This window comes from Eschrichtius robustus, chromosome 7 (genome assembly GCF_028021215.1).
Source record: "Eschrichtius robustus isolate mEscRob2 chromosome 7, mEscRob2.pri, whole genome shotgun sequence".
Classification (NCBI taxonomy): domain Eukaryota; kingdom Metazoa; phylum Chordata; class Mammalia; order Artiodactyla; family Eschrichtiidae; genus Eschrichtius; species Eschrichtius robustus.
In genome coordinates this window covers 108,948,214-108,975,943 of record NC_090830.1, presented here as the reverse complement: position 1 = coordinate 108,975,943, position 27,730 = coordinate 108,948,214, and the positions used below count along the sequence as shown (strand labels likewise).

At 53.6% G+C, this 27,730-nt stretch overlaps 1 protein-coding gene across 1 annotated transcript in view; it reads left to right on the top strand.

Annotated features, from left to right (window-relative positions):
• The window catches only part of CRTAC1 (cartilage acidic protein 1), a 135,721-nt gene that overhangs the window by 95,460 nt on the left and 12,531 nt on the right, over positions 1–27,730 (top strand). Inside the window, exons 4-11 of the mRNA XM_068549001.1 lie at positions 61–197; positions 5,329–5,485; positions 14,446–14,580; positions 17,757–17,902; positions 20,502–20,638; positions 24,530–24,612; positions 25,458–25,558; positions 26,011–26,179. Of these exons, the coding sequence (XP_068405102.1) occupies positions 61–197; positions 5,329–5,485; positions 14,446–14,580; positions 17,757–17,902; positions 20,502–20,638; positions 24,530–24,612; positions 25,458–25,558; positions 26,011–26,179 (1,065 nt within the window). The remainder of the gene's footprint in view (positions 1–60; positions 198–5,328; positions 5,486–14,445; positions 14,581–17,756; positions 17,903–20,501; positions 20,639–24,529; positions 24,613–25,457; positions 25,559–26,010; positions 26,180–27,730) is intronic.

The following is a 27,730-nucleotide window of genomic DNA, read 5'->3' as shown; positions in this document are numbered from 1 at the left end:
CCCAACCCCTGCCGTAGGTGCCGCACCGGCCACCAGCCCTCCCTTCCCTCCTCTCTCCAGGGGTGGCCACGTACACGGACAAGTTGTTCAAGTTCCGCGATAACCGCTGGGAAGACATCCTGAGTGACGAGGTCAACGTGGCCCGTGGCGTGGCCAGCCTCTTTGCCGGGCGCTCTGTGGCCTGCGTGGACAGGAGGGTGAGTCCAGGGGTGCACGGAGGCCTGGGGAGAAGGGGGGGGCACACGGCGATGTGTCGGCCAGGAGGGGAGACCCAGGCAGACGTCCCCAGACAGAGCATGGCTCCCGAGGGCCGAGCCCAAGGCCGCTCCCACAGGGCTTTACACATAGTAGGTGCTAACATACTTTCACATCCTTTCTCCCCTGAGGCCTTTCCAGCAACCAGGGGCTGTCATCATTGTGTCCACTGGACAGAGGAGGGCACTGAGCCCCAGCTTGGAGCAGGGACCTGCCTGAGGACCCAAAACAGATCGGTGGTGTGGCTCGAACATGAATCAGAATCTCTCAGCTCTGAACCTTGTGTTCATTCATTCATTTATTCAACTCTTATTTATGAAGTGCCTACTATGTGCCAGGCATTGTGCCATCAGGCCCCCTGCCCCATAAGTATTTATGGAACAAATGAAGGCACAAGCAACATGGCTCGTGGGTGGGTGAGTGGAGGGTTGCCTGAATGCACAAGTACTTTAGTTAATCCATAGCTCCATCAACCCTTTCCCGCCCGGCTAGTCCACCCAGCACACAGGTGCTCAACTCGAACTGCGGGGGAGAAAGGCCAAGTGGGGAGGGCAGGAGCAGCTGCAGCCATCTGCCCTGTGAGGCGCCCACCCCCCCACCCCCGGGCGTGCGTCCCGGCCGACCCAGCCAGAGCCAGAGCGTGGAGTGGAGGTGATTTATCCCTCCTGTCACCTGCTTCCCTGCGGCCCCCTCCCTGGCTTTACAAAACAGTCCTCACTAAATCAGGGACCCAGCTGCTGCCCAGCTTCCATGGGCACATCTCTGGCCCCCATTCTGGGGACAGGCACAAGGGGGCCAGCTCATTTCGGGACTGAGATGGCACCGAGGGGATTGGGGATTCAGCGTGAATCTTCACAGCAGGGGCCTCCAGGCCTTGGGAGAAGGCAGGTGCCAGGTATAAATATTTATTTTTTATCAAGCTGGTGCTGGGAAGAGCACCAGGCTGGGCTGTGAAGACACACTTGGCCCTGACCTGACCCGCCTGGTGGGAGGAAACCGGGAGGCGGCTCAGCGAGCGGCCCCAGGGACTGGGGGTTCTGGGGGGCGCCAGACCTGGCCGCGCTGCTGCTGCCGGGCCTCTTCCCGTGTCTCCTCCTGGCTTCCTGTCTCGCCCCTTCAGGACCAGGGCCGCTACACTCGGCTAAGGCAGGAATCTTCTCAGCACCGGTGGGAGGGCCTGAAGGTTAATCACAAAGAGACTCGCTCTGTCCTAACAAGGTCATCTGCACGCCAGCGCACTTAACCACAGGAGGGAGGCACCATGTGAAGTGCAAAAAGAGAAAGGAGAAAAGAGACACTTTGGCACGAAGCACAGGAGGCGGGCACTTAGCGGCTTGCTCACTCCCTGCTCAGGCCCAGCCTCCGGGAGCTAGAAGACGCCCACACAGCTGGTCTGCCACCAGGAGAGGGGCTACTTTCTGTGTCCAGCCACCACCTTGGCAACCCCTGAGGCCTGAGAACTGTGGAGAGGTCAACGCCAGTGTGGAAGTTGAGAGACAGGGATGCAGTGTGGTATGGGAAAACACAAGAGCAATCATAACGTTAAGAATATAACATTAACATAACAAAAACAATAATAATAGCTAACGCTTGTTAAACTGGCCACGTGCCAAGCTCTGTGCTAAGTGGTTTCCATGCACCATCTTATTGAATCCTCAGAATAAACCTATGAGGTACATGTTATCATTATGCCCATTTTACAGATAGGGAAACTGTGGCTTCTAGCAGTAAGCTACTTGATCTTGGTCACAACAGTAAGTGGCAGGCAAAGGCAGGAATTGAGCCCTGCCTGGCTGAAAATAATCAGATGCCTTTTACCTCCCTGCTGCCCTGCCTCTGGGTAAACCCGTATCAGATACACATTTCTAACCCCAGGTTCTATTATGACGTTTGACCTACTCCTTCCTCAGCCCCACAACCCCTACCTGGGGCCTGTTAGCATACCTGCTCTGTACTAGCAACATCAGCATTGTTAGAAATGCAAAGTCTCAGGTCCCACCCCACTCCACCCTCCAGACCTACCAATCAGAGCCCCTGGGGGTGGGGCCCCGCAGCCTGGGTTTCAAATAGGCCCAAAGGTGAGTCTGACTTACGCTAAAGCTTGACAGCTTCGCCCCAGGTAAAAGCCTCAACCCCTACGGTGTGCCGTTCGTGCCGTTCTCTCCCGCTCCCCTCGCAGCCCTCATCCGTTCTCTGTCCCAAACCAGGAACACCTCTGCCCTTCATCTTCAGGTGCCTCATCACTCATCCACCTTTCTGGATCCAGCTCAAAGCCGATCTCTTACAAGAAGCGTTCCCTGATCGATAATGATTATGCCTCATGTTTATATAGCATTTTTATCTTTTCAAAGACCTTTCACATGCGTTGTCTCATTTCATCTTCTCAGCAACCCTGCCAGGAAGCAGGGGGGTTATGATTCCCACTTAACACGTGAGGAGATACGGCCACAGTGGGTGAGGGACCTGCCCAAGGGCACAGAGCCAGTTAGGGGCAGAGCTGTGACTAGGATCCAGGCTGACAGCCCTGGACCAGTGGTTCTCAAAGTGTGGTTCCTGAAACAGCAGCACCAGCTTCACCTGAGAACTTGTTAGAAATGCAGATTCTTAGGGCTTCCTGAATCAGAAAAACTGGGGATAGGACCCAGCATCCATGTTTTCATAAGCCTCCCAGGTGATTCTGAGGTCGGCTACAGTGTGAGACCCACTGCCCTGGACCCAAAGCTGCAGAAACAGCTTCCTTCCCCTGGAACCAGCTCCCCCTCCCAGAATTATTGTGGTCAAGTTCACATGTGAATTTCTGCAGTCTTCTATAACTGTAACACATCTATGTTTTTCTGTCAACTCAATACACTGAAGTAAGGAACTAGGTATAACTGAATTTTATAAATATCCTAATTTCCAGCAGAGTGCATTTCAGTTCATCTGGGGTTAATTGCCCATTTGTCGATGAGATTGCTAACAGCTGGTAGGGTCAGGAAGTGTCACAGTGATGGTGCACTTTCCCCTTTGGCCCCATTCATTCTCTCTTCATCCAGCCATTCCACACACATATACCAAGCTCCTGTGATGGGCAAGAACCTTTCAAAGTTCTCCCCTAATCACAAAACCACGTAGTAAAGCAGTGCAACTCAAACTTCATTTTTGTGTAGGGCTCACTGGGGATCTTGCGACAATGCAGGTTCTGATGCAGCAGGTCTGGGCTGGGGCCTGAGAGTCTGTATTTCTAACATGCTCCCAGATGACACCGATGCTGCTGGTCCAGGGGCCACTTTGAGTAACAAGACTTGGAAAGCATCGATTCCCAGGTAGCAGGCTAGAGACTCAGGGAACCAAAAATGAAGGGGCAGAGAAGTCTTTACAGAACAGGTTGGCCACCTTCTCCAGTGTCCTCACCCGACAGGCCCCGCCTTGCGTTTGACATTCTGACAGCATCGGACGAACTGTTTGTGGCTTCCCGACGTTCATCACTCTCTGTCTCATCTCTGCCTGGAAGGTTCTTTCCCCTCCACTTCACCTGGCCAAGACTTCTCTTAGAAAGCCTTTTCTGAACTCCCCATGGCTAGGTGCCCTTCCTCTGGGTTAAGAGCCCCTCTTCTGTGCACCCAGGAAACCCTGTACACACTCAATCAGACATATAATTGTTGATGCGCCTGCTTCGCCCAGGAGACCCTGAGCTCCTTCCTTGGCTTCACCCACCTGTTAGACCCAGGTGGCTCTTAATCAGTTTCCCCAAAGAAAATGGTCCCAAAGGAGGGATAAAGTGACCAGTTAGGTGAGAGGGGGCTCTCATGGGACCATTGGACGAGAAATAGAAGAAAGCAAAGAGGGCTGAAAAGAAGCGGGTGACAGCACGCTTTGCTGTCTTAAATTCAGCTGTTTTTCCCGGGTTGTTTTGTGTTTATAGCTTCCTTCGTTTTTTTTTTTAACTTTTATTTTTTATTTAAGTATAGTTGATTTACAATGTTGTGCTAGTTTCAGGTGTACAGCAAAGTGATTCAATTATACATACATATATATTTTTTTTAGATTCTTTTATAGGTTATTACAAAATACTGAGTATAGTTCCCTGTGCTATACAGCAGGTCCTTGTCGGCTTCCTTTAAACTAGACTATAAGCAACCTAAGGACAAAGACTTGGTCTTCAGTACATTTATACCCCAGCACCTTGCACATCGTTAGAGCTCAAGAAATATGTACTGTCTGATTAATTGGAGGGAAATGCTGCAAGGGATAAGAGGAAAGCTAGAAAACTGATTGAGAAATTGTGTGGGTCTCTTGGGGGAAAGAAGGCATCCATTGAAGAAATAACACCATTATAATAACAGGCAGGAAAGAATCTTTCATCAGCCGTGTCTTGGACTAGAGAAGAGAATGTCTACAGCAAGGAGGAGCTGGTGCCCAGGGCTTCTCCTGGATGCAAAGGGGAAAATATACATATATATTTGAGACAGTGTTACAAAGGCAGAAGCAATATACTATTTCTTTCTGGTAAAGTGGGAAAAACAAGGGGGCGGAAGTGGGAAGGAGGAGCCTGGCGTAGCCAAGCCTATCGTGCTACCCAAATGGAGGAGTGAAGAAGTACAGGGTGGAGGTGGGGCAGGGAGATGGCTCACGAATTTGCTTGTCATCTTGGCTGGAGCGAGCTTGAATGGGAGAGCGAGACTGAGAATAATGGGAATTGGTAGATCAATCAATCAGCAAATATTTATTGAGCAGCTACCCTGGCTGGCAGCTGGAGAGAGCTCAGCTGGAGGAGAAGGCACATTAGAAAACTGTCTATAAAAAGGTGGTTGTGGAGGAGAGGGAGGGATGTTCTTCTGGAACAGGATGGAAGGAAAAGCGGGGCCGCTTTGCTGTAGGACTCTGAGGGTGTCGTGCACTTCGTAGCCTCTATGAAAAGCACCTCTGGAGTTGTGTCGTGCAAGGTCACGCACGCCAGACCCCGGGAGCAGAGCCCGAACCTATGAAAGAGCTATGGTCCTGCGAGAGGAGGGGGGGAGCTGCTCTCTGAGTACCCCCCAGCCCACCCCCGCCGTGGTCCTGCTCACCCCCCCTCCTTCCCTTCCTCCTCAGGGCTCCGGACACTACTCTATCTACATCGCCAATTACGCCTACGGTAATGTGGGCCCTGACGCCCTCATTGAAATGGATCCGGAGGCCAGTGACCTCTCCCGGGGCATTCTGGCGCTCAGAGACGTCGCTGCTGAGGCTGGGGTCAGCAAATACACAGGTAGGCAGAGTGACATGGGGGCGCTGTGAGCTGGAGGGGCTGGGGGCTGGAACCCTGCAAGGCTGAGTCTAATACATCAGAGACCACCGGAGAGGGTGGGTTTGTGTCCCTGGGGAGGGAGGATGAAGGCTTTATTCCATCCCACCACCCATAGACGGCTTCTTCCCACGCGACCTCTCCAGATGACGAGACATCTGGCAGGGGGGGGCGCCCAGTGGGTGACGTCAGACATAGCCAAGAACATTACCACATCATCCTGTCCTTGGAACCTCTTGCCCCATTCCCTGCTGTAACCCAAATGACGGGTGAACAGGTTCTGTAGGAGAAAGCTGACAAATCACAGAGGCCAAGACTTAAAGCATTCCTTATTGCCAAACAGCAGATGAAATTATTTACCTACACATAAGCGGCCAGGAATTGAGTGCTAAATCCCTAAGCTTCAGCTGGGTCTCGTCTCAGATAACTGAGCTCAAAGAATTGTGTTCTTGTTCCAAAACCTCTCCAGCACTTTTTTTGAAGTCACGCTCCCCGCATATCTCTCTGGATGGGGGACCTATTGTCAGAGTCTCTGACAGGGAGATCGTTCTAGGGAAGGCTGTTTTTCTAATTCCAGCACGGCTGCTGACTAAACTCTGATAATCTGCCAATAGACTGCTGATGGCAGAGCAATCCAGTTCCTATTTGGGGTGCCAAAAATCAGGAAGCCAGAGGTGTACACAGCTTCTCACGTGAACTCTGGCCTCACTCACACCCAACCTGCACTTTGGGTGTAGAAATTCCCTCAGTGGTTGACCTTCCCGATATATCCATCCCAACTTGCACTACAGACTTCCAAGTGGCAGCTGGCCTGGATCCAAATTTGGGGGCCGGAAGGATCCTTGAAGGGTCATTTGGGCCATCCCCCTGCCTCCAGACACCTGGGTGGTGGCATCATCTCAAAGTCCTACCCAGAAAGGGTTGTCACAGCCTCTCCTGAGTTTACCATGCCTTTCTCCAGCCAGCTCTCCACCTCAGTGAGAGGGAGAGATTGATGTTGACCTGTCTGACAAAGTTTGTGGGAACAAATGGCTAGACAATAAAACAGTTTGCACAGCGCAAGCTCCATCAAAGTGCACGAGAGCTCTGCCTGGGAACGAGCAGCAGAGAGGCTGAATGTCAGTAATAAGCCATGTTTTCCTGGGAAAAGGAGTAAACATGCAGGAGCTGCAGCCTCGACTTGTGCAGACAATTTTTCTGAACAGTTCCCAGTTCTATGCACTGGGCTGGTTTGGCAATTAAGTGCCTTGATCTGCAGGAGAAGGAGGGTAGACTGGGGAGATGAAGCACTTGAAAATGATGAGCTGGAAGGGAGGCAAGGTCTGCGAGCGAGGGTTATACACAGAATCAAAGAATTCAGAAGGTTGGGGCTGGGTGTGATCATAAAGGGGACACTGTTCACGCTGCTGGGGCTGGCAGAAGGGCCAGCAGGAACCAGGGACGGAGAAGGAGGGGGCCAAGAGGAGACGGCTGAGGAGCACAGGGTGGGGATAGCGGCACCGGCCAACTGTGCCAGGCTGTGCTGGAAGGACGGGGCAGCTCAAGGAAGGGACAGCAGTTTCCGTGGAGCATGCAGGCAGGCCGGGGCAGCTGGCATGCCCAGAGGACATGTTAGAGCAGCTTTGCAGACTTCCAAAAGCCATTTGGCTGACAAGAACCTATTTGGCCCACCACGTTACTCTTCTGTCTGCCCGCCTTCCCCAGCCCACCCTTTCCCTGCCCTCCAAGCCCCCCAACGCTACTGTGCAGCCCCCGTCGTCACTCTGTTCACAACACATGGACATCTGGCTGGAAAACTAGCCCACAGCAACCTCCTGAGCCCCAGGAATGGACCCCAAATGCAAGGGCCACCACCAGAGCCCGGCCTGATTGCCGAGGCTCTGCCACGTGGCCAGTGCTCAGCTCCAGGCTGCGCCCTGGGGCCTGGGGAGGTGGGAGAGACGCAGGCAGTGAGGAGCAGGGCCCTGAACAGGCTGGGAGGGAAGCAAGCCATGGCCAGATGTGCAGTCAGAGAGCTGCAGTTCCCCGGAGCCAAGGCACACAACGCCCATCTGCCGGACAGACCCCGGAGAACCTCCTGTTTGCAAAAGAACAAATCGAGGTCCAGAGAGGAGAAGGAACTTGCCCAAGGTCACACAGGAGGTTTGCAGAGAAACTAGCACTTAGAGCCCCGGCCCCTGATGCCTAAACTGCCACAACCAGCTGACCTTTCTGATGACCTCCAGCTTGAGAATCCTGCTTCAGCCTGCAAGACAGAAGGGGTCGGTGAAAGAGGAAGGGGCACGACCACCGGAAACTCAGCCCCCGGGATTGGCCCTCCGGATTTTAATTGCGGCTCCCGGTTTGTTTGTTTGTTTGTTTTGTTTTTGGCTGAAACAGCTGCCCAGCCTGGGCTGCTCAGGGCAGCAGGGGGTTGTCCCGCGCATCCCGGTCTGCAGGCCGGGCAATGGCGAAGCCCGCACCGGGCTGTCCGGCTCCGCGGGAGGAGGAGGGGAGGCATCTTGTCCAGACTCCGGATTCTGCCGGCGGCCGCCGCTCTACTAGGTCACAGTGCCATCTAGCGGCCAACGCGCCCGCTCTCGGGGGACTCGAGGGCCCCTGGAGGGCGGTGCAGCCAGAGCCGCTGGTGCAGAGTTGAGCAGAGGGAAGGCCACTCCCCCATGGTTCCTGGTTCTCCAAGCCCCGACTTCCCCAGCTGCCTGCAGCCTCTTGGAGCCTGAACTGCCCTGCATGGGAATCCTGAGAACTAGTTCTCCCCATGAGAGAGCCAGGCAGGAACTCAAGGTTGGGGAAGGTGGGGACCAAGAGGTTTGCACTGCCTCTCTGGCCCCAAATGATCTCAGGAACTTCCCATAGCCTCTCTGAGGACCTTGAACTAGCCGTGGAGCAGAGCTGCTAAGTGGACAGGGTCTGGAGCCAGAGTACTGGATGCAGATCCTGCCTCCACCATGTCCTCCTGCCCAGGCAGCAGTGGGCAACTTATTAACCTCTCTGGGCCTCAGTTTTCTCACCTGAAAAATGGGGGTATTAAAGGAGATAAACATAGAGCATGCCTGGCACAGGGCCTAACGCACAGGCAGTACCCACCGAGTGTAGCAGACATCAACACCCTCCTCTGAGGTTCTGAAAGAAGGATGCCAGGACCCTCTGCTGGGCATCTCCTGGGTGTAGGGAGCCCAGGGGGGAAGCACAAAGCAAGCAGGGCTAGCCCCTGCCCTGGAGGCATTCTGCATGTGTCTCCTGGCATGTCCTCCAGTCCTGGGCACAGGCATGGGCATCTTCAGCCCTATTCCCACTGGAATCCATCTCTCTTCCCTACTTCACTCTGGACCCTGCCTCTCCCTGGCCTCTACTGCCTCCCCAGGAGCTCTGCAATTTGGCCTCACCCTTTTAGGGAGCATCTGTCCAGGCTGCAAGACGGTGATTAAAGAAGCCTTAAACGAAATTTGGAAAGAAAATGAAGGTGGATTTATGATATTGGGTGGGGAGTTTTGCTGTTGGCTGGGAGCAGTGTAGAACAAAGCAGAGGGCAGACCTGATTTATAGGAAGTCATTATTGGAGGAGACGGAGATGCCTAACGCCCAGCTGAGGCCTTCTGGAGGACCCCTACCAGCCGGCTCCAGAGAGGTGACCCGGGGCGGCAGAGTGGGGGCCTCAGAGTCTCCCAGGTTCCCAGGCAGTGCTGGCCTTGCAGTGGGAGTGCAGCCAGACCTGTCAGCTGGGGACAGGCAGGGCTAGAGTGGCGGGCTCCTCAGCCAGGGCCCGGGACCCCCAGGGAGTACAGCCACAGGCCCGCCAAAGCCCCAGGAAACACAGTGTCAGAAGCATGAGATGATTGACAGGGAGGGACATCATTTTTTATTCAAAGCAAACACAGATGTTATAGAATACAGATGCAATCTTGGTACACATTTTCTTCAGCTAAAACAAGAGAGTTTTTTTTTTTTTTTTTAATGTCAAGCCTATGGCTAGCCATTCTGGGCCTTACCAGGAGTACAGATCCCTCTTCTGCTGAGAGGGAACTTGAGTAGAAATGTTTGAGAGCGTGCTGTGGGGAGAGAGTGTCTCTGGGGTCACTCAGACGTGGGTTTCAACTGTGATCTCTTGCCTGCTGGCTGCAGTTATGCCTCCCTGAGCCTCGGTTTCCTCATCTAGAAAATGATGAGGTGAGGTGAATCGTGAATGATACCTAGTACACAGGACTGAGACCGACAGGCAGCCAGAGGAGCTATTCCTGCCCCCTCCTTTTCCTGCCCTCTCTCGTGAAACAGCTGCTTCCAGCCCCCTCCCTGCCTCGGAGGGTGGGCACACAGAGAGGAGCGACTTCCCTCCTGCACCCACCAGGTGCCCAAGGTTTGAAAATCCCCAGCAGTGGACAAATGATGGAGCCTATCCTCCTGCCACCGCATCTCCCTCAATGTCCTGCAGGGACAGACCAGAGGGATTAGGGATGAGTGGGAATGTCCTTGTCTAATACCCTCCACACCAGTACACTCGGAACTCTGCCCAGCATCTGGACCACTCTCAGAGGACCCGGGGGTAGCAACACCAGCACTAACACAGTATGATTCTGTGTTAGAATTTTCAGGAAGTTTAGGCTGTTACCATCCTGCCCTTCTCACACCTCCTTCTCCAACCCACACACACACACATGCACACACACACACACACACACACTGTCCATTCCTCCACCCCTACATGTTCCAGTGCTTTGCTATTCTTTTACAATATCTTGGATGTTCTCGGCAACCTGCAGGCCTTAGCACCCACTAGAATCATTAATCAGCAGAATAATCCCACGGGTCCAGGTTCCTTGTCTGACAGCCTCGCCGCAGAGCCCACGTGGTGCAGACTGTAGAGGGGCCCAGGAGGATGCACTGAAAAGTAGAGCTGGAAGGAGCCTTGCAGACCTTCTCATTCCCCCCTCCACCTCACGGAGGGAGACCAAGGCCTGGAGAGCACACTTCCCAAGTTCCTGCCTCCAGAGAAGGTGCAGAGGCCGGGCAGCCCCTAGAGGCTTTTCCTTAGCACGGCGAATCCCCCTGCCTCGTCATCCCGGGCCCTCTGCTGTACAGTTCCCGCAGCATGCACCTGCCCCCGCTCCCTACAGCCTCTCTTTCCCTTCCCCACCCCCAGCCCCAACCCCAAGGGCTGCCCTGATGCAGTCTAAGAGATGGATTGTCTGCACCCAGATTGGACTTGGGTCTACGTCTCCCAAGTGTAGGGGTTCAGAGGTTTAGGGGTGCAGTTTTTAAGGGTAAACGAGGCTGCCCTGTGGGCTCAGGCCCACTGAGCGGATCATCAGAGGGGGTGTCAGAATGTGGCAGGAGGAGGAGGGGGCCGTAGGGAAGCATTTTCCCTTGTCACCGCCTCTTCCACCCAGCCTGGTGGGCAGAGTGAGAAGCCTTCAGGAAGGGATGGGCAGGAAGCAGCGTTCACACCCAACAGCAGAACAAGGAGGCCTTTGAAGCTTGAAAGTGCTGGAAAAATAAAGGGATATTATTCACCCAACAGGTGGGAAATAGTCCCACTAATGACTCTGTGGCACCTGACGTTTTTCAAGGTACCTTCCAAAAACCAGCTCACTTAATATTTATGACAGCCTGGGAAGGGGCTATTATTATTATCAGTCTCGCATTATAGGTGAGAAACCCAGATGGCCGGAAAGGTTCAGTGACATGCCCAAGGTCACACAGCTCGAATTTCCTGATCCCCAGTCTTTCCTACCAGCCGGTGCGCCTCTCCAGCCCCAACTGGGGAGCTGCTTGCCCCCAAGAGGACGTTCTTGCCTCAAGTATAAAAGAATGAATTGATGTAAAGTGGAGTTTAACTCCCTATTGGAACATCATTTTCCAAGGCTAAATAAAGATGTTCCTAACTGCCCCCGGTAGCCCCATAAGGTGTGTGCTAAACCTTAGGAGGCCAGGAGACAGGGTGCGTGTAACAGAGAAGACAGGGAGACGTAGGGGGAAGAGCTAGGGGAGGAGGGGGAGGTCCAGGTAGAAGATACTTGCGGAATAAGGGGCCTCTGTCAATGACCGGGCAGGGAGTGGGAGAGTCAGGCTACACTTAAGATGGATGGATTTTATTAGTTTGAAGAGAGCTAACATGATGGACCTGGAAGTAGAGTCTCCCCTGCGGCCTCAGCGAGGGGTGCAGGCACCTGGCTGTCCCTGCCTCAGACCCACGTTTGGTCCTCCATCCTGAGGCTGCTGGGGCTCGTGCCCAAAAGGCTGGCTTCCCGACTGTCGACTGTCGACTCACCTGCTCCCCAACTGTGCAGCCAACTTGCCAAGCAAGAGTTGTGGGTAACATCTCTGTTATGGTCCAGTTGCCATGGCAATAAATCGTCACTAATTAGTAGTGTGGTTACCATGGCAATTTTCTAGTAATTACAGGTTACAAATGGTGCAAGGCTTCAACCCAACCCAATTAGTTAATTAGAAAGATTTAGAAATTTGTCCAAGAGGGAAATAACCTGCTTTGTAGAAAATGAAGGGAATGTGTCACAGCTTGGGAGCCAGAGGCAGAGAGGAAATTGGAAGACGCTGGAGCGGTGGAAGAAGGATGGAGTTGCATGGCAGCAAGTCCCGGAGCCCCACCTGGAATTGCTGGGGGCCCAGACAAGACCGAGGGTTTCTCACCGAAGCCTGCTCCTGGGCTGGAGTCTGGCAGGACCAGGGCAGGGACAGCTGCCAGCAGGCACTCAGCAGCACTCTTTGAATGGGCAGAAGAGGTGCCCAGGTTGTAGCCCAGCACCCTCCCTGCTGGCTTAGGAAAAGAAAGGCTTCTGAAAGCCTCCCGCCCTGCCCCACGCCTGGGCTCTCCTAATGAAGGCGCACTCCCCGGGAGCATTGTGGATTCAGTGGCTCCATTTTCATGAGGCTTGAGCTCTCCTTGAGAGCTAATTAGATTACCTGGGAGAAATCTGGGGGCACAGGGCCCAGGATGTGTTAACGAGGAGCCCCACCAGGAGAACAATGACTGCGGCAATGCCATTTGCCCCACTCTGGCCCCAAAGCCGGCCCCTGGTGGGCAAGCTCCACGTGCACAGGTGAGAAAGACCCCATGATTTCCTCCAGGGACAAATCTCAGAGGATGGGAGGAGCCTGGGGACCAAAAAACCTCCATCCCAAATTAGCACAGTGGAAACCTCTGCCCTGTCCAGGAGCGGGCTGGGGAGGGCGCCTGGCTCAACATCACTCAGGTCTGCATGAGTGCTCATTTACTTTTTTAAAAAATCACATTCCTCTGGGTGCTCTAATAACTGCTCTTATTGTACTGAACAGCCCTTCAGAGCAGCACTTTCCAAACTTTACTGCGCACATAAACCCCCCAGGGGTCCTGTTTGGGTGGGTAGGGACCTGAGATTCTGCATTTCTGACAAGCTCACGGGTGATAACACCTGAGTAGCAAGGTTGTAGGATTCACAAAGACCTTTAACATCATTTGATCCTCTCAAAAACCCTGAAATAGAAAAGGCAGGTCACGCTATCTGCATTTTTCAGATGAGAAAAACCGAGGCTAAACGGGTAACGGGTAACGTAAATTGCCCAAGGTCACACAGCTTGTAAAAAAGCCAAGCTGGGACTAGAATCCATGTCCTGGTCCTGGTCAGGTTGTTTTCTGCACCATACTTGGGGTGGGAGTGAGGCTGAGAGGAGGCTTTCAGGGCTTCATTTGAAACTCACTGGTTGGGGGTGGTTTGTTCAAGACACCTTAAGATTAGACTTGGTGACATGTCCACATTGATCTTGGGCATTTCAAACCCTAACGTAGAGCTGGCTTTCTTTCTTTTTTTTTTTTTTTTTCTTTTTAATTTTTGGCCACACCACGCAGCATGTGGGATCTTAGTTCCCCGACCAGGGATCGAACCCACGCCCCCTGCTTTGGAAGGCAGATTCCCAACCACTGCACCACCAGGGGATTCCCTCTTTCTTTCTTAAAAAATATACACCTTATTGGATTTTTTCCTTTCAAACTACAGAAACAGTTCTTGTTACAATAAGCCAAACAATACAGACATTCCCAAAAAAGGCCAACATACTGTCTCTCCTTCCCTCCCTAAATCCTACCCCACTGGGGCAGCCAATGTGAACAGCTTGGAATGTGGCCTTCCCCACTCTTCCCCAAACTCAAAAACAAGTTTGCACAAACACATATATTCAGAAGTAGCATTTGTTTTCCTTTTTCTAAAAAATAAAAATAAGATCACACAATACCATTACTTGGCGAATTGCTTTTTCATTTAACAATATGTCATGGGCATTCCTCCAAGTCAATACACATGGATCTACACAGTCTTTTTAGTAGCTGCAGAATAGTCCATCATATGGATGCACCGTAATCCATCTGCATCGCTGCTGATGGACAGGCAGGTCCTCGCATTTGTTTTCTACATCAAGCAAAACAAAGTAAGCATCCCTGTACCTGTGGCTGGAACCTGTTTCTATGGGTTCTTAGAACTGGAACACACCCAGTATCTTGACCAGCATATGTGTGATCAGGGTAAGGCTGGGGGCTGTCAGGGAATCTGTGACTTGATCAAAATGTTGCAGGTAGAGATGGGTTTAGGATTAGTGTAGTTCAGCTACCAAAGGGAAGAGAAGGCTCTGTGCGGTGGCCTCTGGGTTCCTCAGCTCATGGAATCATTCCTTTGGCACAAAGTGACTCCATCTTGCTCCTCTCTTGCCTCATCATCGGTGCAGTCACCCTCCACGTTGGTTTCTGGAACCGTGAGCCCAGATCTGGGCTCCGGGAAGCATCTGGAATGTCGGAATCCGCCCCTCCCCGCCCCCCACCCCCGGCTCTTCGGAGGCATCACCACAGCAGCGTCTCATGGGCCTCCGAGGCGGCCCCCATCCTCCACGCGGGCCTGGGGCTTTGCTTCTGCCGCTTAGTGAGAGCCGATGTCCTCTCCCAGGGGGCCGGGGCGTAAGCGTGGGCCCCATCCTCAGCAGCAGTGCCTCGGATATCTTCTGCGACAACGAGAACGGGCCCAACTTCCTCTTCCACAACCGGGGGGACGGCACTTTCGTGGATGCTGCGGCCGGTGCTGGTGAGTAAAACAGCCTCTGTCCTGTGACCCTCACCACCCTACAGGGGACTCTGGTCTGCCCTGCTCCCTCCAGGTCCCACAGGCCCCAGGGAGAGCGGGACAAGTCGTTGTCTGCACCGCACAGGGAAATGTTGCTTGTCACCTTTAATTCCACATCCCCATGGTTCAGGACGCAGGGGATGTTTGTGGCTGGGGAGACAGCTTCTAGAACGCCTGACCGTTATCCATTCTCCCGCGACTGGGATTGGCCCGTGTCCCTCCGAGTCCTGCTTGTGTCTCTCAGCACTGGTCTCCACTCTAAGCTGCCTCTCTCCATTTCCCCTCCCCACATCCATCTTAAACATTCAACTCAATCCAATAGCCATTTATTGAACCCGTGCTAAGTGCCAGGCTGGTGCTAAGAGCTGGGGACGCTGACCTGAATAAGGCTAAGATCACCCTACCCCACTCCCCCCACCCGCCCATACAAGGCACTGACATTTTAGAGGAGGAAACAGACAAATGAACGAATAGCTATAATATGAAGCAGAATAAAATCTACACAAAATAGTACTCCAGGCCCCCAGCTCTGCTCCCCCTCTTCCCTTTGTGTTCATCCATCATCTGCCTCAGGGCCTTTGCACCTGCCAATCCTCTCCACCTGAAGTGCCCTCTCCCCCTTCTCTATCTGCAAAACTTCTATTTATCCTTCAACATTCAGCTTAGATGTTATCTGTGAAGCCTTTCCTGCCTCTTTCTGTGCCGCCTGGCAGAGATTGGCACTCCCTCCTCTGTATTCCCACTGCCTTTGCATGTACCACTCACTCAGGCTCCTACATCATTATAATAATCTGTCTCTGTCTGCAAGGGCTGGGACACATTATAAAAGTATGTGGACGTAATCAGTCTGCCCTTCAACCACTTCTCCCCACCCACTTCCTCCCCACCTTGCCAAGGAATGGGAGGTTTGATTTCTCCTTCCTGGTGGCGTAGGGACGAGCTCCGGCCTCCGGAAGAAGAGGTGAGCGGGGATGTAGATACATAGATCCAAGGTCCTACAAGCGCCAGCTGGTGCTGACAGCTAGCATACAATCCCTGAGCAGGTACCAATCCATTCTCTGTGACTTACAAGTACCTGCCCTTCCAGCACTCTGCCCGGGAGTTCCCATTTTGAACACCCCACAAATGCACCCTTGCAGCCAGTCAGCTCCCCTGTTCTTCCCGGGCAAAGCTAAAGATGGAGGCAGCTCCCCGGCCTGTCCTCCCACCCAGCTCACCTGTTACACGCTCCAGCAGCAAATTTTCTTATTGCTGAAAAATCATGAAATGAAGAGGAGGTGGTGGTGGAGAAAACCTAGAGGATTTGATAAGGTGTTAAAGAGACGGAAGCAGAGGTGAGCGAGCAAGTTGGAGTGGGAGAAGGTATCAGGCGGGAGGAGAGAGGAAAGGTGCTAGGCCCGTAATTGAAAGTCAGAGTGATTGCAGGGGTTTAACAAGACATGTCAAGAGGGCATTCATCACCCAAACAGATGCTGCTGTGAAGTGCAGCCTGGCACCGATTATTCTCGTGAAAGGGAACCAGCTCCTTGTCAAGGTGCCTCATAGATAGGAGAGAAATGGGCCAACACAGAAGGCCACCGACGTTCGGGCTGGGGAGTTTTGCAGAGAATTAATGGGGTATTTCATCCTAGAGGTTAGAGGCTGCCCCCATGCCTTTGCAAACCCTCTTTCTCAAGCCTGGGTCTCCCTGCCTCTTCTCCCCCACCCCCACCCATCCTCCAGATCCTCCCAATCCTACCCTCCCCCAAGAGGATGCTCAGCCCCTAAGGTTCTCAGCGGGGCCCCACCTTGCTTTCTGCTGGCCCCTATCCTCAGGATCTCCGTATTTGCAGCTGGCAAGAGCTCCCTGTGTCCTGGGTCTGCGATCCCCATCCCCCATCATATTGTCCTATCACCTGCCATCTCTGAGGGCCTGATGACCAATGGCAGTTTGTCCTCCAGAAGACTCAGCGTGGGTATTTAGAGCCGGCCTCCACTGCCTGTCAGCTCTGCACTTGACCTGAAGGATCCTGTCTGCCTTGGGCAACCAGGAGGTCAGGCCATCCCTCTGGGCAAAACCACCCTCCATCCTCCCCCAGGATCAGCTCAGTCCCACTGGCCACTGGTAGATGCAGGGACAGTGCAAACAGGTGACACTGGACCCATAAGCTTTCTTCCCAGATCTCACAAGGCACACTGTACGTTTCTCAGTCATGGTGCTGTATTTTCTCTGCTGTCACCGAAGTCCCTGGTCGCCTTCTGTCAAATTATTTATGTCTCTTCATTCATTCAGCAAGTATTTACAGAAAAATACCAGGTCACCACAGGCACTGAGACAGACTCTGTGGGAACACAGATGAACAAGAAGACAGACCCTCACCTCATGGAGTGTAAGGTCTAGTAGGAAAACTGGACCCCACAAAGGAACATAACTGCACGTGTGATCAGCTCAATGGAGGAGAATGGGAGGCTGTCAGGATGAATAGCAGGGTGGGTGGGAGGGGCTTATTTTCATGGGAGTGGTCAGGGAAGGCTTCCTTGAGGAGGTGACATTACAGCTGAGAGCAGAAGAAAAAAACAAGGAGCCAAGTAACCAAGAGCCGTGGCAAGAGCGTTCCAGAAGGAGAGACCAACTTGAGCGAAAGCCCAGAAGCCGGAAAGAGCTTGGGTCATTTGAGAAATGAAAGGAACCCCGGGTGGCCGGTGCTTATGAGGAAGGGGGAGGAGTGGTACCAGTTAAAGACCAGATAAGGTGGGCAAGGGCCTTGTGCTCCCCGGGCAGGAATTTGAACTTGACCCAAGAGTACTGGAGAAGCGCTGAAATTTGAGCAAAAGAGTGATGATCAACTTAATGTATCCCAGTGTCAGGGGTGGCTGGGGAGGGCTTTAGTCCTCCAGAATCTCCACAAGTCTCCTTCCCCCACCCCATGCTGCCCCAAAACCGAGTGAAAATAGTACTTTCTGGGCAGGTGCAGCTTGAAGGCAAGTCTCTGGTTCTCTCTGCACCCAGGTGGCTTCCCAGCTTCTCTCCCTGTGGAGAGATCGGGACAGGATGAAGCTCACGCTCCCTTGCTGCTCTTCACGGGGCCCTGGCAAGGTGAGTGTTTGTGGAGCCTGCAGGGGGCGCTGCCCTGAGGGCGCCTGCCTTTCCTCCCCAGGTGTGGATGACCCCCACCAGCACGGGCGAGGTGTCGCCCTGGCCGACTTCAACCGCGACGGCAAAGTGGACATCGTCTATGGCAACTGGAATGGCCCCCACCGCCTCTATCTGCAGATGAGCGCCCACGGGAAGGTGCGCTTTCGGGTAAGAAGGAGCCTCTCCCTCGCTCCCCTGCTTTGTCATCCTGGGGATGCAGCCCCGCCTGTGCCTCCCACCAGGCTGAGTAGGGGCTTGTGGCTCTGCAGAGCCTGGGGGCGGGGTGGCCACAAGGAAGGTAACATCTGGGGGACGATGGGCTCCCGCCTGGGCTGCTGTGACGTCTGTAGTGCCCAGGGCACGGTCATTGGCAGAGGAGAGAGAGCAGCCTCCCAAGGTGTGCGGCAGCAGGGCAAAGGCCCAGTGAGGTGGGCTTCATTCTCTGGATCGGGAGCGTTTTTCCCATAGCCTGGGCCTGAGCTTTTCAAATTGAGGCTCAGGCCAAGGGCACAGTGGGGCTGGGGGGACAGGGGAGGTTGAGGCCACAGAGCTCCCAACAGTTGCCCCCTCTGGACAAACGGCAGGTGGGGGACAAGGTAACCTTGAACCCCTCTCTGTGCCCCCTCCCTGAGCTATCAACAGTCTGTGACACCAAGAATTCTTCAGAAAGACTGTTTGGTGACAGTAAGGGATGTACCGCCAGCCTAATGAACTTGAGTCTGGGCCTTTCTCAGGAGGGTGATGGAGAGCATGGGATGGTTAGAGCTGACCTCCGGGAGTCAGGGTGCTTCTGGAGGCACCTGGTCTTGCCAAAAGCCCCCGAGGAAGCAAGGAAGTGGCGGCGTTTGCCAGAAGCTTGGTGGTCCCAGGGGAGTCACCAGGGACCTTATGTCTGGGGCGCTGCCACAAGCCCCTCCCCTGTAGGCAGCCACCTTGGGGTGCTCAGGGCCAGCCACTCACTCCCTGCAGAGTCTTGAGACCCAGGCTCTCTGGGTGAAAAAAGAGGTACGTCCTGAACACAGAGCAGCTGCTCCTGAGATCCTGGATGATTTCCATCTTTATTCAGCTTTTTCTTCTAACCCAGGTTCTCAACCAGGGGTGATTTTGTCCCTGCCCCAGGACATTTGACAATGTCTGGGGACATTCTTGGTTGTCACAAATGGGATAGGAGGTGCTACTGGCATCTAGTGTGCAGAGGACAGACATGCTGCTAAACATCCTACAATGCACCGGCTGGAATAATCCAGCCCCAAATGTCAACTAACTCTTCTGATAGCCCAGCCCCAGAGCTCACAGGAGCAATAATAATAATAATAATAGAGACCCCATTTATCAAGTGCCTTCTGTGTGCCAGGAACTGTGCTAAGCATCTTACATGCATTATCTTGGAAGCCCAGGCATCCAGCGGGGCAACCCCAAGGGGCCTATGTAGGTTTCCGTTTTTACAGGATCAATAGAATAATAACAACTTCGAGATCCTGAGGTCTCTTTGCTACCAGCTCTCAAGGCCCTCTTCAGCCCACCCTGGACGGCGGGCCAGGCTCTCAATCAGCTTCATGACTGCGTTGTTGGGGACAGCCTATTCCCCTGGGTAACCCAGAGTGGGCAGCTCATTCCTGTGGCCAAGGGAGAGGGCCTGAAGTAGGAGGCCCAGGGGCAGGGCCAGGGCAGAGGACCACTCCCAGAAAGCCCAACTGTGCCCTTCCCAATTCTCCCCACGTGGACCCTGGGACTTAGACAGGCTCCTGGGTCTTTAAGGGACAAACCCACCTGGAATGGATATTCTGCTGAGAAACAAAAGGCCGCCCTCCACAGCTCTTCTATTTCAAAGGCAAGTTCCATAGGTGGGACACTTTGCCAGGTCCACCAAGGCCCTGTCAGCACTTTGAAGTCCCTGCTGGGCTGTCCTGGGTCTGGGGTCTCCTCGTGAGCCCTGGGCAGAGGTACCTGATACTGCAACCCCCCAAGGCAAATGTCTCAAAAAAAAAATCAAAAGACTCCCAAGAAACAAAGTAAGGTAATAAAGGCAGCAAAAACACAGCTAAAGGCCACCTCTGTCACCTTTCATGAGGCTGATATGGGCAAGGCCAGAACAGACTGCCAGGGATCCATCTGGTGCCCACTCTGTGCCAAGCGCTTTACTTGCAATGCTCACAACCTGGGCAGCTATTATTTATCCCCGTGTTACCAATGAGGAAGGTGAGATCTGAGCAGTTAAGTAACCTGCCTGAGACCACACAGCTAGTCAACAGAGAAGCCTGGATTTAAATGCACAGCACTGCCCAGTGTCCTCCCAGCCTCCGCCTCTCACTGCGGAGGACGAAGGGCACGTACTAGGAAGGGCATGGCGTCTGGAGTCAGAGCCCTGGCGATGGCCCCCACTCATTAGCTATGACAGTGGGCAATTCCCCTTCCTCTCCAGGACTCAGTTACCTCACCTGTAAAATGGGAGTGCTCACATCAGCCCTGCCTCAAGTGACTGATGGGAGGGCCCCATGTGGTCCGGACCAGGGAACAGCAAGGTGCTTCACCGGTGTAAATTAGGACTGTTCCTCTTACCTCCTTGTTCTACAAGCAGCCTGAGGTTCATGTGATCCTAAACACAGCATACCTAGGGCCCTTACAGGGAAGGTGATAGAGGACGTGCTAGGTCAGGCTTTTATCTTCGCGTGCACGTGCACACACGGGGGTGGGGAGAGTTGGCCTCTAGCCCACCCCCATTGCCCCACGCATCTGTCCGCTGACCTGCAGCCCTCTCTCCTCCCAGGACATCGCCTCACCCAAGTTCTCTATGCCCTCGCCTGTCCGCACAGTCATCGCTGCCGACTTTGACAATGACCAGGAGCTGGAGATCTTCTTCAACAACTTCGCCCACCGCAGCTCCTCAGCCAACCGCCTCTTCCGGTAGATGCTTCAGCCTGGCTCGTGGCTACTCAGCCTTCGTGGGTGGGGGTCAGGGAGGAAGGCTTAGGACTCAAAAGAGGCGCTCCAAGGGGAGGAAGGAGGAAGGTCCCCTGATGAAGGAGCATTAGAAGCTGGAAGGACAGGGATTGAGCAAGAGGCTGAGAGAATGGGGAGTGGGAGGGTGAGGCGGAGAATCCCGGGCCTCCTGCTGTTGGGGGGGAAATGGTCAGGGGGACGTGCACAAAGTGTGCCTAGAAGCCAGGCTCCGCTCTACCACCCAAAGGGGTTCCAGAGCCAGATCTGTTTGGGTGCATCTGGATGAAGCAAAGACAGGCAGGTGTATTGACTACAGGACTTCTCAGAGCCTTTAACATGACCATGAGTATTTTTACTTTCCAAGAGGTGAACGGAGTATTCCAAATAGATTTCACTACAAGATACTTCTTTCAGAGATTTTTCTCTTGGGATTGGTGCTCTGCAAAACATCCTTTGGGAAATGCTGGATGAGACAATTAATGGTAGATGAGGGAATGGTAGACAAGAATGGAAGCATCTGAGCACTGCATGCAGGGAGGAAAGGTTTGATTTTTCTCTAATTGGGGTCCAGAGACCATTGGCATCAGAACCACCCAGAGTGTTTATTTAAAGTACAGAATCCCCGGGCCCACCCTGGATCTCCTGAATCAGAATCTCAGGGGCTGAGGCCCAGGAATCTGTCTTTTTAACACGTACACTAGGCATCAGGTGATTCTTATCACACCAGAGTTTGAGAACTGCTGTTGGGGAACAAACCTCAGGACACATGTGGCCCTGGTTCCTGGCCTAAAACATGCTAATGGGCCTCAGCACCAGGTGGCAAGAGAAGGGTGGGCCAGGGGCCTTGGATGCAGGAAATGGGCCAGATCACCTGCTCGGTTCTCCAAGGCCCCCATCCCCTCCCCCAGAAGGGCCCTCAACTATTAATAAAGGGCAAGAGCTGTGACTAAGCGTGTTTTAAAATATAATTATTAACAAAGCATCAATCCCAACTGGCTGTAATCACCCCCTGAAGGCACCAGATTTGCTAATTAGGTGCCTTGCAAAAAGCTTATTCACAACTTCCAGATTAATTGCAGAAGATCAATTGCTCATTAACAGAGACACTGCTTTCCTTCTCTGGCTAATAAAGTGTCACTGGCCAGGGCCCGGAGCACCAAGGAGTCTGTGTGGCCCGAGCACCCAGGCACCTCCTCTGCCTGTCTGGCCTCTGTCAAACCTCCCAGCCTCCCTCCCGCCACCCCAAGGGCAGGCTGGCCCCGGGCTGTCTGCGGGCAGGGTCACCACATGGTCACCCTATGGGTTAGTGTGTTTGTTTCCGCACAGCGTCAGTGGAAGCCACTTCCCAGTTACATGGCTGTGCCCCGAGTCCCTGTGGCAGATGGCTGGGTCTGGAGCTCGCAGCAGAGAGTGTAGGGGCTACAGCTGGGGCCACCACTCAGCTGGCAACTCTGGAAGTTGAGTCCCTACCTGCCCCATACCAAGTGGGCTTGTCATGTGTCACTGAAGGAAACATGGTGGGCTCCTTGTAGGAGTCACCAGGGATGCAAAGCCTCGGTGTGTGTGAGTCTGCCGGTCCTTCAGTGATGCCTGGGAAACCAGGGAACTCATCGCCCACTCCAGGTGCTTAACAAGAGTGCAGAGGCCCTTTTCACAATGGCAGGATGACAGGTGTGAGCAGAGACTGTCCCAGGCCAGGCAGGATGTGTGTGGTAGCACCACTTACACATCTAAACGTGCCTTGATCTGTTCCCATGGCTCCACCCTTCACACTCCCTCTTCTCTAGCTGCTGCCCTGTGTCCAGTCCTGCAGAGCAAGCTGTTGAAAATGCGAATCTGACCACACCCCTCTTCCACTTAACCCCGTTAGAAGCTCCCCACTACCTTCTCTTTTTTTTAAATTTATTTATATATTTATTTATTTATTTATTTATTTATTTATTTATTTATTTATGGCTGTGTTGGGTCTTCGTTTCTGTGCGAGGGCTTTCTCCAGTTGCGGCAAGTGGGGGCCACTCTTCATCGCGGTGCGCGGGCCTCTCACTGTCGCAGCCTCTCCCATTGCAGAGCGCAAGCTCCAGACGCGCAGGCTCAGTAGTTGTGGCTCACGGGCCTAGCCGCTCCGCGGCATGTGGGATCTTCCCAGACCAGGGCTCGAACCCATGTCCCCTGCATTGGCAGGCGGATTCTTAACCCCTGCGCCACGAGGGAAGCCCTACCTTCTCTTTGATACATCCCACAGGCTGGCTTTGTCCCCAGCCTTGTCACTTTCCACTCCCCAATTTACAGCTAAGCACCAGACACCCCAAGCTTTCAGTTCTGGGCTGCACCAGGCCTGGACCCCTCGGGCTGCCCACACCATCTGCCTCTCTCTCGCTTCTGGGTGACACAGACTCACTCATCATTCTGGTTTCAGCTTTGTTGACCCTTCCTCCGAGAAGCCTGCCCTGGTTGCCCAAATCTGAGTGAGCTTGCCCAGCTCTGCCCTGGAACTTCTGGGCTTTAGCCTTAGAAACCCCTAACTGCATTGTCACCTGAACCCAGGGGTGTCTCTGCCCAGCCGTGACAGAGGTTGCAGGACACGAATGGTTGAAGGGACAGTGGATGCTAGCAGGCTGAGGCAGACACACCTCCGGCGGGTGTGCACACACACAAGAGCACTGCCGGGCATGCTGCTCACTGCCCAGACTGCACACGTGGATGTGCTCAGCACAGACGCCCCGCGCGGACAGGGGACACCTCCCAGGGCATGTGCTCAACTCTGCAGACACCTTGCAGTTCTGCCAGCACCCTCTGCCATCCAGCCACCAGAAGCTCCAGCTCAGGGGACCCTGGCTCCCTCCTGAAAGAAAGCACTGGCCACAGCACAGCCCTCTGGTGACTGTGATTTGAGTGACAGCCCCACCTGCAACGTAAGGGGAGAACGATACAGATCATTCCTGGTCCTCTTTCTCCCCGCCCCAGCCCCAAGATTGCTCCACACAGCCAGGACAGAGCACCCAAGGCTGCGAGAATCTACCCAGTGAGAAAAATTAGACAGGAAAGTTCAAGGCCATCATCAGCGTTCAGCTCAACGTGCAGAAAGAACAGGACTTTCACAGTGGACTTTTCTACAGCAAATATTATCGTGATTCAGAGAGTTCAAAATAGACAAAACCCCAGCAACGCAAAGGGATCCTTTCTTCCCTTTTGTCCCTGGATTCCTCCATGCACCCCACGGACATGTCTGGAGCTTCCTGAGAGCCAGGCACTGTGTTAGATGCTGCAGGAGATGCAAAGAAGAGTAATAATACATGGTCCCAGGGCTGCAAAGAGTTCGCAGTCTAACTGAGGAGATAAGATGCATTCATATAGAGCTTCAACACGAGGCAGAAAGTGATAAAGGCCAGGAAAGTGACAAAGGCAGAGCAGGAAGGCATTGCTTCTAGCAGGACGATCAGGGAGGGCTTAGAGGAGGTGGCACTGGCGTAGGGATGAAACCCTGCGTAGTATTCAGAACTCAGAAACCCAGGGCCGCTTGAAGGAGAGTGAAGGTCAATTGAAGGTAGTTGCATCCCTGCCCCTTCTCCATCCATCAGCTGCCCTTCCCCAGGCTGTCTATAATTCATCCATTAGAGAAGGAAAAATCAATATTTACCAACGTGAATTAAAACCCAAGAAAGGCGCAGCCAGGGTGCAGGCAGGGTCTGTGAGCAGAGTGGCTCTGTCGGCGTGCAGGTGGCAGCCCCCGTGCAGCAGGGTCTCAGGGTGCTCGGGGGCTGGAGGACGGAGCTAGTGGGCCTCTAGGTCCAGGGAGCCCACTGGGGCTTTGCCAGCATCTTGTCGTCCATGAACAGCCTGTCTCCTGTCCCACAGCATCATCCGCAGGGAACACGGCGACCCCCTCATCGAGGAGCTCAATCCTGGCGACGCCTTGGAGCCTGAGGGCCGGGGCACAGGTGAGGGCACCTGAGGGCTCTGGCCTGCTCTCCCCTGTCTCAGTGCTGCCCTTAGCCTGGGGGGAGGGCGGGAGGGGTGGTGCAGCCAGTCCCACAGCAGGGCTCATCCTATCCCTGCCACTCTGAGGGCTGAGATCCTGGGGCAGGGGTGAGAGTGGGGGAGGAGGCGCTGGGAGTGCCAGGCAGGAAGCAGGGGAGGGGACGGTCCGTTCTCCCAGTCCCAGGGCCGCGGGGTCAGAGGCGTGGGATTCCACGGGCAGTAGCATCTCTGGTAATGCTCTGCCGGGAGGAGAGGCAAAGGAGAGGCTGGGCATCCTGTCGTCTCACCCCTCCTGGCACTCAGCCTGGTGTCAGAGAGAGAGCACTGGGTCAGGAGTCCCAAGACTCGGCCCTGCCATTGCCTCGCCCGTGGCCTTGGAAAAGGTGCTTCATCTTCTGGATCTTGTTCGCCACACCCATAAAATGGGGATAATTGCATCTGCCCTCCTCACGTCTCTGGGTTGTAGTGAGGACCAAAAGGAGACCAGGTATACGCAAACACCCGATAGACTGACAAAAACCGTGCAGATATAAAGGGCGTGTATAAAAGACCAGAAAGCAGCCTTCATAGTCTGAATTATTTGCACCCATGCTTTCCTTCAGAAGTCCAGGGGGAGGAAATGGACCCCCTCTTCCATGAACGAGCGGCCATTGGAAAGGAGAGGAGCTTCAAGCTCCAGTCTTCGATCCCCGGCGCTGTGCTCTTTCCTCCCACACTCAGGGCGTGGACCTGGCACTGGTCTGGAGCCCCCCCTCCCCTGTGGGTCTCCTGGCTGATGGACAGAGTGAAATCTGTGCTGTTGCAGGCGGTGTGGTGACAGACTTCGATGGAGACGGGATGCTGGACCTCATCTTGTCCCACGGAGAGTCCATGGCTCAGCCGCTGTCCGTCTTCCGGGGGAATCAGGTGTGCCTGGACCTGGAGACCCACGGAGCCCAGCCCAACATGCTGAGCCTGGGCTGGATGAGGGCAAAGGAGCCCGGGATGCTTGCTTGACCAGCGTGGCGGGCAGTGGACATCCCGGGCCCTGGAGGAAGCAAATTCCCAGCAGCACAGTGAACTCCAAGAAGAGCTGCCTCCCAGAAGCCCTTTGCCCCTCAGCCTTCCACTGGCACGCCTCCAAACACTGTTTTCCCCAAGTCTATTGGCTTTCCCTCCTCTTTTCCAGGGCTGCTCTTTGCAAACTTCAGCCAGTCTGTCTGCCTTGTTCACCCTCCCTGCCTGGCTCCCTCCTCCTCTCTTTCCTCTGCCCCTTTTCTTGTCCCCTTCTTTCTCCTTCTCTCCCTCTCTTACCCTCCCTCCCTGTCCCATCTGCCCACCCCACTGATGCCGGGGCCTGCCTTCCTCCCTCCCTGCAGGGCTTCAGCAACAACTGGCTGCGGGTGGTGCCGCGAACCCGGTTTGGGGCCTTCGCCAGGGGCGCTAAGGTTGTGCTCTACACCAAGAAGAGTGGGGCCCACCTGAGGATCATCGATGGGGGCTCAGGCTACCTGTGTGAGATGGAGCCCGTGGCACACTTTGGCTTGGGTGAGTCGGGGCTCGGGGCGGGGGGCGGTGGTGGGAGTGCGCAGTGAGCTATTGGCGGGACAGTGGGTGCTGAAACTGCATCCCGAATCCCGGTGAGATGCAGGGCTCACAGCCTGAGCATCTTCTCGCTACCACGTTACTGTGACACCAGCTACTGGAGGCAACCCTGCTTTGAAGTGAACCTGAGCTCAGGAGGGAGGTTTTCATGCCCCACTCCTTGCCAGGGTCCGCATCCTGGTGCCTCTGTCGAATTAGTTCACCTTGGGGTCAGAGTATTTAATCCTCCATTTGTCCAAGGCTATGGCCTTGTTCTTCAAACAATGGCCTGCACCAAACCTATCCAAACCAGCTGCTTCCCTGGCCGCTTGGGTGTCGGTTCAGTGATTAAAATGTCTCACCAAACCCCTGGTGCCTTCTTTTGGCTAGAAGGCTTGGGAAAAGCATGCATGATCAGTGGGAGTGATGTCACCCCCGAGAGGGTGAAAATTGGTTCTTGGCTGGGGGTGGTATTAAAAAAATGCTAGTCTTTTGTGTGTGTGTGTGTGTGTGTGTGTGTGTGTATATACACACATAAAAGACTAGCCTTTTATATATATATACACACACATACGTATGTATATATATCTATATGCACATGTGTATGTATGTATATTACATATATGTGTGTGCATACATATATATAACATAACCAGATATACAGTATACCTGTGGTGTTAATAAAATATCACTATACACCTATTAGAACAGCTAAAGTAAAAAATAGTGACAAAACCAAATGCTGACAAGGAAGTGGAAAAACTGGATCTCTCGTTCGTTCCTGGTACAGCTACTCCAGAAGATAGTTTGGCAGTTTCTTTTAAGACAAAAACTAAACTATACAACCATTATAAGACCCAGCAATTGCACTCCTGGGCATTTATCCCAGATGAATGAAAACTCATGTCCACACAAAAATCTATACATGATTGTTCATAGTAGCTTTATCTGTAATAGCCCAAACTGGAAACGACCTTGATGTCCTTCAATAGGTTAACGGTTCAACAAGCTGTGGTCCATCCACACCATGGAATATTACTCAGCAATCAAAAGGAATAAACTATTGATACACACAGCAACTTGGATAGCTCTCATGGGCATTATGATGAGTGAGAAAAAAAAAGGCCAATCTCAGAAAGTCACATGCTGTTGATTCCATTTATATAATATTCTCAAAATGACAAAATTATAGAGATGGAAAATAGATCAGTAGTTGCTGGGGGCTAGAAATGGTGAAAAGGAGAGGGGTGGGTGTCACTTTAAAGGGATAGCCCCAAGGAGGTCTTTGTGGCGAAGGAGCAGTTCTGTGTTTTGATTGTGGTGGTAGTTGCACGAATCTACAGGTGCTTTGCATAAGATACCTTATTCCATTCTCACCACAACAAGATGAATTAAGAATCATAACCCCCATTTTACAGGTCAGGAAACTGAGGCTGAGGTTAAGTAACCTGCTCTAAATCACACCTCCAGAAAGTAGGGAGATCTGGATTTGGACCCCACCTCCTTGGACACCAC